This window comes from Ustilaginoidea virens, chromosome 4 (assembly GCF_000687475.1).
Source record: "Ustilaginoidea virens chromosome 4, complete sequence".
Taxonomy (NCBI): domain Eukaryota; kingdom Fungi; phylum Ascomycota; class Sordariomycetes; order Hypocreales; family Clavicipitaceae; genus Ustilaginoidea; species Ustilaginoidea virens.
The window spans coordinates 1,216,082-1,228,723 of record NC_057319.1 but is presented as its reverse complement, the minus strand read 5'-3'; the positions used below and the strand labels follow the sequence as shown (position 1 = coordinate 1,228,723).

General features: G+C 58.0%; 4 protein-coding genes across 4 annotated transcripts; 3 read left to right on the top strand and 1 right to left on the bottom strand.

The window, feature by feature from the left end:
- Window positions 1-106: 106 nt before the first annotated feature.
- On the top strand, window positions 107-4,627 carry UV8b_04864 (uncharacterized protein; the record flags this gene model as incomplete). The annotated part of the gene is made up of 4 exons (XM_043142362.1): window positions 107-280; window positions 350-565; window positions 632-4,253; window positions 4,374-4,627. 4 exons carry the CDS (start codon window positions 107-109, stop codon window positions 4,625-4,627), a joined length of 4,266 nt encoding a protein of 1,421 aa, XP_042998296.1.
- A 2,828-nt stretch (window positions 4,628-7,455) lies between these two features.
- UV8b_04863 (uncharacterized protein) lies at window positions 7,456-8,048 on the top strand (the record flags this gene model as incomplete). The annotated part of the gene is made up of 3 exons (XM_043142361.1): window positions 7,456-7,459; window positions 7,592-7,748; window positions 7,829-8,048. 3 exons carry the CDS (start codon window positions 7,456-7,458, stop codon window positions 8,046-8,048), a joined length of 381 nt encoding a protein of 126 aa, XP_042998295.1.
- Window positions 8,049-11,171: 3,123 nt separating this feature from the next.
- On the bottom strand, window positions 11,172-11,394 carry UV8b_04862 (uncharacterized protein; the record flags this gene model as incomplete). The annotated part of the gene is made up of 2 exons (XM_043142360.1): window positions 11,172-11,227; window positions 11,301-11,394. The coding sequence occupies 2 exons, from the start codon at window positions 11,392-11,394 to the stop codon at window positions 11,172-11,174; spliced, it is 150 nt and encodes a 49-aa protein (XP_042998294.1).
- A 221-nt stretch (window positions 11,395-11,615) lies between these two features.
- Window positions 11,616-12,289, top strand: UV8b_04861 (uncharacterized protein; the record flags this gene model as incomplete). The annotated part of the gene is made up of 2 exons (XM_043142359.1): window positions 11,616-11,646; window positions 11,721-12,289. 2 exons carry the CDS (start codon window positions 11,616-11,618, stop codon window positions 12,287-12,289), a joined length of 600 nt encoding a protein of 199 aa, XP_042998293.1.
- Window positions 12,290-12,642: the final 353 nt, after the last annotated feature.

The window sequence follows — 12,642 nt, the reverse complement described above, 5'->3', positions numbered from 1 at the left end:
GCCCCTTTATCAGAGACGGGATTGCGTGACACTGCTCGTGGCGCTTCAATCGGCAGCGGTGGTTAGGCCGCGTTTTGCTCCATCAAACGTCAAGCAACTTGCCGCCATGAGTAAGAATATGCGCGATCTCATCTCGGCCGAGGCCGAGTTGGATGACGAGGAGGATGACGAATCCTACGGCGAGGAAGCTGTACAAGGGCGCGTGAAACGAAACGGCGCCCATATCGATGACTCGAGTGAGGAGGAGGAAGACGACGATGATGAGGAGGAAGCCCGAAAAGTAGGTGATCCTATTCGCTCCATGTTAAAAAAAAGAACGCCAACTTACTTTTCTTCTGTCGCATTGCAGATTCGTGAGGGTTTCATTGTTGATGAAGATGAAGAAGAAGAAGAGGAGGAGGAGGAGGAAGAAGAAGAAGAGGGAGAAGGCGAATTCGATACAGAAGCACGTCCTGTAAAGAGAAAGCGCGAGCATCGCGATCGAGAACAAGAGGAGCGTCTGGACGAAGACGATTTGGAACTTATTGGAGAGCAATTCGGAGAGCGCCCGAAACAAGAGAGTCAGGTAAGCTTTTCTTGTTGCCGTCTTCCCAGTCATGCTTGCCGTTGCTGATTGATATTGCCCCTCAAGTCCAAGTTCAAGCGACTCAAACGCGGTCACCGTGACGAAGACGACGCGCCTACCGAACGCCGTGGTCTCGACGAGATATTCTCTGATGAAGACGAATATGCTGCAGAGCACCGGCCGTACGGACGACCAAACCTTCGTGCGCAAGCAGATGAGTTCGACGACTTCATCGAAGAAGACTTTCCCGAAGACGATGAGGAACGGACCCGACGTTTGGAAGACTTGGAGGTGGCACGACCCCGGGATCGCGGCGTTGGCGCCGTGGTCGACACTACAGGCCTGGACAAGGATGCCTTGGATGACATGGAGGCGATATTCGGCAACGGCGAGGACTACGACTGGGCTCTGCAAATGGAAGACGACGAAGAGGACCGCGAGCGCGAGGAGCAAGGCATCGAGCTCAAGGATGTGTTTGAACCGTCCCAGCTCAAGGAAAAACTGCTCACCGACGAGGATAACGAAATCCGGTTCACGGACGAGCCGGAAAGATTTCAGCTGGAGCGCAAGGCTTTCAAAAACCTGCAACTCACCGCCGAGCAGTTCAAGGAGGAGGCTAAATGGATCACCAACCAGCTATGGCCCAAGAAGGGGTTGGCTCAAGAACTGCAGGCCCCTTTTGGCAAGGCTGTCAGCAAGGTCTTGGAGTTTTTCATTGTGGACGAGGTCGAAGTCCCGTATGTTTTTCAACATCGCAAAGACTATCTGCTGCACTCCAAGAAGGTCCGCAAGTCGACTCGCGACGACCCCGACGGCCCGGACTATACCATTCAATCAGATAAACTCCTCAACCAGGACGATCTGTGGAGGATTCTGGAACTGGACATCAAGTTTCGTTCTTTTGTGGACAAGAGAAATTCCCTGGAGAAAACTTTTGACAACCTAAAAGCCGTCGAGGTGGAGGACGCGATTGTCGAGGAAATGATACCCGAAGCCACGACGATGGAGGAACTGCAAGATTTGCAAGACTATATTCAGTTTCAGTATGGTGCCAAGCTGAAGGACCTGGCTTCCATGTCTGGCAACACGTCACAGATGAAGCGGCCAGGATCCAAGTCTTCTCTGCTCGACAGGGTCCGGAATGGCAAGGCGTGCCATTTCGTCAAAGCATACGGCATCTCGGCCGACCAGCTGGCCAAGAACGCGCTGCGGCAGGGCAAGAAGATTACACCGGATGACGACCTGCAATATCCCATGGACCTGGCGGATAGCTTAATCGACGACAGCTTCAACACTGGCGACCAAGTCATCTCTGCTTCTCGACAACTGTACTCGGAAGAGCTGTTTGCGAGTCCTCGCATGCGCAAGTATTTCCGGAGCTCATACTACCAAGCCGCGGAGCTTAGCTGCCGGCGGACTGAAAAGGGCCTCCGCAAGATTGACGAGTCGCATCCATATTACGAGATCAAGTATCTTCAGAACCAGGCCATTGCCGATTTAGTTCATCAACCGGAGCTGTTCCTCAAGATGATGCGTGCGGAAGAGGAGGGCCTGGTGGACATCAAGCTGGGCATGCCTCCTCGGTACGACTTTCGGCGACAATTGTACCAGGAGTTCGAGTCGGAGAACTTTAGCGATCGCGCCGAGCAGTGGCGAGAAGAGCGCAAGAAGGTGCTGGATCTGGCTTACCCGAAGCTGGAAAAGGTAATTGTCAAGAACGTCAAGGAGGTCATTCGGACCTTTTGCCAGGACGAGGTGTTGAAAATGTGCCGGCAAGAGTTCTACCGCAAGCTGGACCAGGCTCCCTACAAACCCAAGGGCATGATTCTCGGCACAACGCCCCGAGTCTTGGCTCTGTCAAACGGCATGGGCGATCCCGCCCGGGAGCCGGTCTGCTGGACGTGGGTCGAGGAAGATGGTCGAGTGCTCGAACAGGGCAAGTTCGACAACCTGTTGCGAGACGAAGCCCAGAGAGAGGGATTTGCAGAGCTCGTCCGGCGACGCCGACCCGACGTCATCGCCGTGAGCGGGTGGAGCGCCGAAACGCACAAGCTGGTGCGAGATCTGGAAGCCTTGGTCAGTGACAAGGATCTCCGCGGCGCCGAGTTTGACGACGCCGAGACCAACGACTACAGGACAGAGCCTCTCGAGGTGGTCATTGTGGATGACGAGGTTGCGCGCCTGTACAAGGACAGCCCTCGCGCCACGGCTGAGCATCCGTCGCTGAACCCCGTTAGCAGATACTGCATCGGCTTGGCCCGCTACATGCAGAACCCGATGAAGGAGTACGCCGCCCTGGGCAGGGACATATCATCCATCTCGTTCCACCCGTGCCAACACCTCTTGCCGCAAGACAAGCTGACGAAGTATCTCGAGTCCGCCATGGTCGACACAGTCAACATGGTGGGTCTGAACATTAACGATGCGATGACCGACGCGTATACGGCCAACCTACTCCCATACGTTGCTGGTCTAGGTCCTCGAAAGGCCACGAGCGTCATCAAGGCCATCAACGCCAACGGCGGCTCGGTCAACACCAGGGATGAGCTGGTGGGCGACCCTGACAGCGGGAAGCTTCCCGTCGTCGGGCCCCGCGTCTGGAACAACTGCGCCAGTTTCCTGTACATTGACTACGACGCCACCAATCCCTCGTCGGACCCGCTCGACAACACTCGCGTGCACCCCGAGGACTACGAGCTGGGCCGCAAAATGGCCGCCGACGCCCTGGAGCTGGACGAGGAAGACGTCAAGGCCGAGACCGACGAGAACGGGCCCGGCGCAATCGTCCGAAAACTCTTCAAGCAAGACGAGCAGGAGCGCGTCAACGAGCTCGTCCTGGACGAGTACGCCGACCAGTTGCTGACCAACTTTAGCCAGCGCAAGCGCGCCACGCTCGAGGCCATCAGCGCAGAACTGCAGGCTCCCTACGAGGAGCTGCGCCGGAGCTTTGCGCCGTTGAGCCCGTCGGACATTTTCACCATGTTCACGGGCGAGACAAAGTCGTCGCTCTGCGAAGGAATGATTGTGCCGGTCAACGTGCGCATGGTGCGGGACAACTTTGCCGTGGCCAAGCTGGACTGCGGCATCGAAGGCAGGGTCGAGGCGCACGAGGTCACGAGCAGGGCCTCCGTCAAGGACGTGCTGAGCACGGGGCAGACGGTGCAGGCCAAGATCCTCGAGCTGCAGTACAAGGACTTTATGGCCAAGCTGTCGATGAGGGAGGAGGCCCTGCGGATACCTTTCAAGCGGCCCGTCAACTACGGACGCGACGGCTGGGACTACAGCCTCGAGGCCGCTGACAAGGAGGAGCTTCGCGAGAAGGACCAGACGACGGGCAGGACGCAGCGGGTGGTCAAGCACCCCAACTTCAAGCCCTTCAACTCGATCCAGGCGGAGGAGTACCTGGGGTCGCAGCCGCCCGGCGAGGTGATTATCCGGCCGTCGTCCAAGGGTAACGACCACCTGGCGATTACGTGGAAGGTGGCCGACAATGTGTACCAGCACGTCGACGTGCTCGAGATGCAGAAGGAGACGGAGTTTTCGGTGGGCAAGCTGCTGCGCATCGGGGGCAAGTACACGTACAGCGACCTGGACGAGTTGATTGTGGACCACGTCAAGGCCATGGCGCGCAAGGTGGAGGAGCTGATGCGCCACGACAAGTACCAGAGCCGGTCGCGATCCGAAACAGGTGCGTCGTTGCATTTATTTGAGAGTGGTTTTTGCTTGCCCTTGGCTTGCCTTGAACGGCACGGGCGATGGGAGTCCCCCTTCCAGCTCTGCGTGATACTGCTTCTAACCGCGTTTGCAGAGAAATGGCTCACGACGTACATTGACGCCAACCCGAATCGGTCGGCCTACGCCTTTTGCATCGACCAGAAGCACCCGGGATACTTTTGGCTCTGCTTCAAGGCGAGTCGAGCGGCCCGGGTGATAGGACTGCCCGTGCGCGCCATCCCGCAGGGCTACGAGCTAAAGGGGTACCAGTACCCGGACATGCGTGCTCTCTGCAACGGCTTCAAGCTGCGATATCAGAACGAGTTTTCCAAAATGGGGAGCAGGTGATTGCGGGGGTGTTTAACGCTGCGATATCAGAACGAGTCTTCCAGGGGGGAGCAAGTGAGGGGGGGCTGTTTCTTCACGGTCAAGACGTCGCATTTGCATGAAAAGAGTTTTTTGTTGTTGGGAAGAGTCGATTCTCCAAGGATGCAACAAGCGTACAATGCGGGAGCTGATGTTTCTGTTTTCTCTCTGTTTTTTTTTTTTTTTTTTTTTTTTTTTTTTTTTATATATGTTGTTTTCTTCTTCTTTTTTTTTCCGGGCTTTGCACAATTGTATACTTTGGATGACTCATGTCGCCTGTGTCCACGTGCGCAGGCTCAGCAACTTGGCCTGTTGACGTCGCGGGAGCGCAGCGGCGGACAGGATGCCGGGACGGGGATTAATGAAGGCATGCAATGTTGCATTGCGTGGATGAATCCGACCTGGCTGGGTACATTAGGTACATTAGGTAGCATGCATCATGTGGTTCCGGCTGCCCTGGTTTGGAAGCCAGGGGTCTGGTTCACGCTTGAGCCGTTCCTGGGTGGAGCGAAAGCGGTGGCAGGGCTAAGAAAAAAAAAAAAAAAGGGGTTCAACAACTTGGTGTGAGCCTTGCGAGGCTGGTTTACTCGGTACGTCATTGCGGCAGCTGGCGAGTTGGCGGCTCGATGAGTCAAGCTGGCAGGCAGTTGACGCGCGTTTGCGCGGGCTCCGGAGCAGCGCGAACCTGCAGAGGGGCAGGTTGCCGAGCGATATCGGCCCCTTTGCCCAGCAAAGCAAGTTACAGGTTCTCTGGGCAAAGCGGGGTTGTTGTCCCCCATATTTAGCAGGCACGAGGCACGGGGGATTGCCGCGCACCTGCCTGCCAGACCTGGGGAACAATGCGGTGCAGGCAGCTCCGGTCCGTGCAGCCTGCGTCTGGTGTCCTGCGATTAAAAAAAAAAAAAAAAAGAAATTAATCACTGGCAAGGAAATAGAATCCTGCGGGCGCGACGACGGCGCGCAGAAAAGGCGCAAATGCGAATTAGCTAGCCGAGGCGACGGGTTAGCGCCAGGAGCTGGCTCTACCTACCTAGCTATGTAAGTACGGGGAGCCACGCCAGCAAGGCGTCCTGTCTCACCCGGAATCATATTCATCATACGACGGGGAGCCCCCCCTGCGTACCCCATACCCCGCAATCGAGCATGCGCCTCGTCGATGTGCCGGGTACCGACTACTTTGGCGCACTGTCCCCCCCCCCCGCGAGGGTGCTCCGCGCACTGTAGGAAGCGTCCGAACCCCCGTCGCCGTCCGCTCGGAAAACCCTCCCCGGCCGTCCCCATGCAGCGATCAGACGACGAAACCAATCCCCTGTGCAAAGCTGTGGTTTGATCGGCCGAGGCCAGCTGTTTCTGGGAACGGCCCTGCGAGGCCGCTCATGTCGGCCTCGAATCACGCAATCAATCAATGCTAGCTTGGGGAACCGGGAAAGGGAAACCCTGAGGAAAGGAGGGCGTGCGGGGCCTGTGTCCGAGCTGGAAGCTGTCAACTTCGGTGGGTGGGGCAAGGGGGGGCGCCGCCGAGCCCTGGGTACTCCGTACATGGCGGACTTTGTGCAGCTTGGTCACGCGATTAACGTCTGGGGGGGGGTGGGGGGGGGGGTGAAGCAAGCTGGAACCGCAAGGATGCCCACTGCCAAATGATCGATTAATGATGATGGCACGGTAATGGGGCCTGGGTCTTTTCGCCTTTACAGCATGCAGCCCGCCATGTATGGCGTGTTTTTTTTTTTTTTTTTTTTTTTTTTTTTTTTTTTTTTCAGAGCCAACCCGGTCGGCAAAGGCGCAAGAGTCGAAATGCCGTGACGGGAAACATTAAGCAGCGGACAACAGGGACAACAGGGACAACAGGGACAACTAATCACCGCACTAACCACCGCGAGAGACGACTGGAGCTTGCGCCGATCCCCGCAATTTCGAATTTCGGCAATTCGCCTGTTCCCAGTGCGCAGCGCAGCGCAGCAGCTGGCAGAGGCGACTTGACGCCAGCCAGCTGGTGCTGTCTGTCGGCTGTTGAAAGATTTGAGCGATAATGAGCAAGATTCTCCCAACTGTCTCCTTGTTTACGTACGCACGTATTGGCTCGTTTGCACCAGCAGGCAGGAGCAACCGCACGGCCAGCAAAGCAAGCAACCACCAGCGGGCTCCAGGAGTCGAGTCTCGTCTGGTCTGGTCCCTCGGACGGCCACATCAGCCCATCGACGCCCACACCCTCTTTTTCCAGACTTGCCGTGCCTGCCACCCCCTCCTTGGCCTTGGCCAGCGGCATTGGATCATGTCTCTGGCCGGGCACGAAAAGTACCCAAGGCACCTAAGGTACCTGGTAGATAGGTACAGGGCATCGTACCAGGTCTTTGCCCAATGGGCTCGTTATTGGATGACTCGCCGGCCTTTATTGGTCCCCACTCGACTTGCGCAACATGTGTGTGTAGATAGATATAGTAGTACAGCTTTCCTCTCCCTCTCCTGTCCTCTCCCTCTCCTCTTCTCTGCGGCTTGGATTCTTCTAGATTCATCATTCCATCTACGTCCTTCATCATCACGCACTTTTCGTCTCATACAGTCTTGAATTCCACATCTTATAGAAACGTCGTCGACGCAGCCCGAGTTATACGCTTCTCATCTGACAGTCTCGGCTCATCTCGCTGACATTGCCCGTCGTCCTCCCACCAACAAGGTTTCCTCCCCGGACTTGTCCATTTTGCCACGCAGAATCCCCGCTGCCTTGTTCTTTTTTTTCTGTTGTGCTTTCCACTCCGTCCTTGAATTCTCTCATCTCTGACAACAGTAAGTGTGTGTTTTGTGTGTGTCTTATGTGTGTTCTGCTTATGTCCCCTGCCGCTATCCTGACACGGCTGGGGGCGTGGATTCGCAGGATCAACTGCCAGGGACTCGATTTTCCACCAGCAGCAATGGCTGCCCTGTACTGACCATGGGACTTGCTCGCAGTGACCCGCTCACACAAGGCCAACGACCGTGACCACAAGGGCATTGCAGATGGCACCGCAGCTCCTGTCGAGTATCTGCCTCGCTACTTTGCCAAGAGCGGCTACGTCGACGCCGACCCCAAAAAGATGAAAAAGGACGGCAATGGCAAGGGGAATTGGTATGCAGACCAGCTGGGCCTTCGTTTTTTCTCTGTCTGTGGTGCCGCAACTGACACTTGGGCGGAAAAAAAAAAAACAGGGGCACAATCGCAGACGACGTCATGGATCATGACTTCAAGTTTACCAATGCTCGGCGCCGCTCAAACAGCAGCACCGCGTCCCATCACATCAACGACTTCAAGACAAAGTTTGAAGTGATTGATGCCGAGCCCGTCTTTGAGGAGTCGGTCCACGGGCCCGCGGAGGAAGACGAGCTCTCCAAGACGGACTCGTCTGAAAGCGGGCATTCGGCTGCGTAGACGAGCGACGCATCCTCCCAGCACGGTGGGCCTGACGAATCGGGGTTTCCAGTCTCTCTCGCCTTGCCAAGGGGGGATGGTGCTGTGCGTGCAAGCAGCATCGCCGCGGGGCATCGGCTCGTTTGTTTGCACGCTGGATTGAAACGAAACGGAAACGCGTCAAGTTCTGGGCAAGGTGAAGGGATGTACGGAGTAAAGGGATGTTGTTTTTGGAACGGAGTTTGATATGGAAACCCCTTTTCTTACGCGGCTATATTTCGGGCCTCGAAGCCCATCTTATCTTGTTGGCGCCCGCACATGTGCCAGGGCAGGCGACGTGCAGTGCATCATTGTACCATTACATGACGTCTTGTGACGCCGGCTAGGATGCTGCCAGGATGCAGATTCTACCAATTGAATTGCTACATATTGCGCAATGCTACCGTTGGCCGTGACTGTACCTGGGTGACATGGGGTGACAGAGGGGCACGTACAAGCAAAGAAAGTGACGGGAGACGTGTGCAGATCATCACATCACATACATGTACTCGGTATCAAGGGAAGACGAGGTGAAGCTGAGGTTCTATTGCAGCCGTGTATGCCATGTCGCAGGCTTCCCGACTGACTTCACAGCTCCCCCTCCCCTTTCTGTCAATTCGCCAATTCATTAAGCACCCCACTGCAGGTGCCGCAGCACGTGACGCTCAAACACACGAGGGCGTCGTCAGCTTCACGTCGTCGGCTTCACGTCGTCAGCTTCACCTTGTTCTTCCTCCGCGCAACATGTCTTTCTTCGGGGCATTTCAAGTGTATAGCCCTATTTCTCGTACACACACACCACACCTAGGTGCCTAGGCAGGTATATCTGCGTTGACTTGTGTCTACGTCATCACTATCGCTTGTACGGAGTACACGTTATTACTTACATACACGCTACTACCAAACGCACGTTGCTACTGTACGCACGCTGCTACTGTACACACGTTAGTACGCCCATGTGCGCACCTACCTATGCAATAGGCTCCCCCCGTCTGGGGACACATATCGTGAGCTAGCCTTTCTCCCACCAACTCCCGGGATATCGTCTGATCGATGACCAACAGTTACGACGACGAGCCGTCTGCCCAGCAGGCGAGGAACAGTGCTGCATCCACGCCCGTCCCTCAGATCAGGGGTAATGCCGCGCTTACGTCCCTCAAATCACGGCTGCCCCCCGCGCGACATCATAGGGCCGTGGCGGGAATCATACTCGCCGACGGGAACGGCGTAGAGTGGTCTGGGGGGGAAGCAAGCCCTCTTATAAGGGCGCGGCCATGGATAGGTACCCTATTGCCCTGGCCCCTTGCGCTCGTGCCCTTGTCATTAACGGTTTGGATTACCAAGGTATCCCTTGGTACCCGACAGAGACCCAAGTGGCCTTTTTTTATTGAAATATGCCTGCTATCGACAATGGGCGCAACCATGGCAATAGCGGGCCTGAGGGGTGCCGCTCGGCCAGGAGGTTCATTTAGATGTCGGGGGGGGGGCGGCAGTTGATGCAAAGTTGCAGGCAGGCGTTCTTACCGTCCAGCGTCGCGAGAAGCACAGGGACTTGGCAAGTGCGCAGGAGCAAGAGTGACGTCCCGACAAGCCAACCAATGGGCAATGCCGGGCGGGAACATGGCCATGATATCGCTGCAGGAGATGCCGCTGTCGCCGCCCCCGCTGTCATGATGCCGCCGGGACAGATGCCGCTCTACGCTCGCAACCAACGCTCCCTTCCATGCAACGCTACCGCGTCCATGGTAACGCATACCTGCAGGCCAAGAGCAGCCATGCATGTATGGCCCGAGGGAGCCATGCTCTCCATGCTTTCCAGGCTTTCTCCTAAGCCGTGAGCGTGGCATCGAGTATCTGCGCAAAGGGCCAACCGAGGGGAGACACGTGCAATGACGGCCTGGCCAAGAAGCAGGAGGAGAAGTGCCAGGATAGACAGACGCGTTTCCTCCGTAAGCCTCGCCATGGCAGACTCGTGCGGGAAAAAAAAAAAAAAAAAAAAATACCAGGCATGGGTGCGTCATGGCACCAGCCTTTCTGGAGGCAGCAGCAGCAGCGGCGGCGGCGGCGGCACCCCCGACTCACACACGCATTTGCGCTTAAAGCGAGAGCCCTTCCAGGCCTTCTAATGAACCGTGACGCCCAGATGCGCCAGAGCAGATACTCTCGAATGCAAGTCCAGAGGAATCGGCATCACCATCACAACGCGTCGCTCTAACCGGGATTAGGTGCTTCGATTACGTACCGTCCCCCCCCCCCCCCCTCCCCCCCCGGGTATTGCGCAGGTCGCCGAGTTTTCTTACTGTGCTATACTACAGCTGATGCTCTTTATGCGGAGCAAAGGTGCTCCCTCCTGCCATGGTTTCTAGGTGATGATGGATGTACAGCAGCAGGGCAGCTGGTTACAAAGGGGTGGAACGTTACGCTGCTTCGTCGGCAGGTGTTGCTGTTCGATGCGGCGGCGCCTAGGAACCGGCTGCCGGATTCGCTTTGCGCACGGGATGGGTTGTTCAGCCGTCATCCGTTCGGCAGCATCTTGCCATGTGCAAGATTCAGCAGTTCTACATGACGGAGCGCGGGTAAAGAGCAAGGCAGGCGCGAGCGCATACCATACCGTACCATACCATACCATACCATACCACCACATATATCATCCCTAGTTCGCGTGAGCAGTTCATCTCCGCACAGCATCGCGCAAAACAGCAACGCGTCTGGCCTGCAGGCACCTGGGCAGCAAAAAACTCGCCGGTTGCGACTGGTGTCTGCTGATGCATCGTAGGCCGACGCCTCGCCATCCGATTCCCTCGGCGCGTCCGCGTCGCAGTACCGTAGGCACGGATGCGTTCCTGTCCTGCGGGCCGGGTCTCGCTCGCATTATGCGCATTGGCATGGTCCAGAGCGAGCTCGTGTGTCGGGCTGGAACCAGACCCTTTCTGGGGGTGGGGGGGGGGGGGGGGGGGGGGGTGTCGCGATGGCTGCGACGGCTGCGATGGATGCGATGAGGGCTGCTCGATAATCTACATGGCCGCCGTACAGCCGCTGCCGCACAGACGCCGCTGCAGCAGATGTCATGCCAACGCAAAGAAAACCAGACATCTGCCGCTTGGATCAAATGCCTTGCCCACGCCGGGGGCTCAGTCCAACATTCACAGCGCCCTCGTGGCCTGCAACAAGCACAGCACAGCACGGCACGGCACGGCACGGCTGCGCTGCAAGCGCCGAGACGCCGAGGCCCACCAGCCATTGAGAAGATGCACGTGCCCCCACCAGACACGTCGTCGTCGTCGTCGTCGTCGTCGTCGTCGTCGTCGCCAAACCAGGCATCAACCATCGCGCCCTCGTCTCCTTTTTTTCCCTTGGTTCCTGATTTCCCCCCGTTCGCCCTTCTTTCCCTGCCCAGCGAGCCCCCTCGTCCGTCCGGCACCGGGCCTCCCGATTGACTCCGCCGCTCGCCCATCCGTCATCCCATCATCCCGTCCCATCCGTCTCCGACTCTTCCACCCCCTCCATTCCGCCTCCCGACCGCATCGTCGCCCTCACCCACCACCAACCATGGCGCCCGCCTTCCACGACTCCCTCCCCTGTTCGTCATTTCCCCCCCCCTTCCCCTTGCCGCAAACCCCCCCCCGGGCAACCACGCACTCACGCGCGCCGCAGACATCGACCCCCCCCCCTCGGAAGCCCACCTCCACGCCGCCCGCCTGCTCATCCAGCACGAGCAGCAACAGCACGAGCAGCAACAGCACGAGCAGCAACAGCACGAGCAGCACCAGCAGGCCTCGCCGCCGCCCCCCCCCCGCGCGCCCATCCCCCCCCTCGACACCAAGCGCTACGAGGCGCAGGTCCTCCCGCCGCCCGGCACCCCCCCCGCCGACCTGCGCCCCGTCCTCGCCAGGGCCTTCGCGTCGGCGCAGTACCTCGCCGCCCGGGGCGACAACCTCGCCCTGCTGGACCGCCACGGCCCCCCGGCCTGGCTGCTCGCCAACTACCACCTCGAGAGCGAGGTGCGCGCCCTCGAGGCCGAGCTGGCCGACACGAGGAGGCGCATCGACCAGGTCAACCATGAGCGGGCGACGCGGCAGGCCGGCGTCAAGCCCGAGCTGGACGGCCTGGAGGAGGCCTGGCGCAAGGGCCTGGGCAGGGTGCTCGAGACCGAGGTGGCTGTCGACGAGGTCAAGGCCCAGATTCGACAGGAGCTGCGGCGGCGCAATGCAGGGCCGGCGTGAAAAAAAACCAATGTTTTTTTTTTTTTTTTTTTTTTTTTTTTTTTTTTTTTTTTTGGAGGAGGGAGGGGAAGATCCGGCAGTTTGGGAGATGCTGACGCCGACGTTTCTGGCTGGCTCCAGCATTCGCGGCTTGGGGGAGAGAGCATCGTGGCCAAAGACACAGACAAGAGCCCGGCGGCCGGGGGTCTGGGCACCCACGCGCGACGTCCCATCACCGTTGGTGGGCGTTGGTGGGCGTTGGTCGTCCGTCTCTCCGTTCAGAAGAATAGCCAGTACTGGCATACAGAGCTAGCGGCCCATGATCGCGTCACACGTCTTGCCACGCTCTTCAACATTGCATAGGACCACCACCG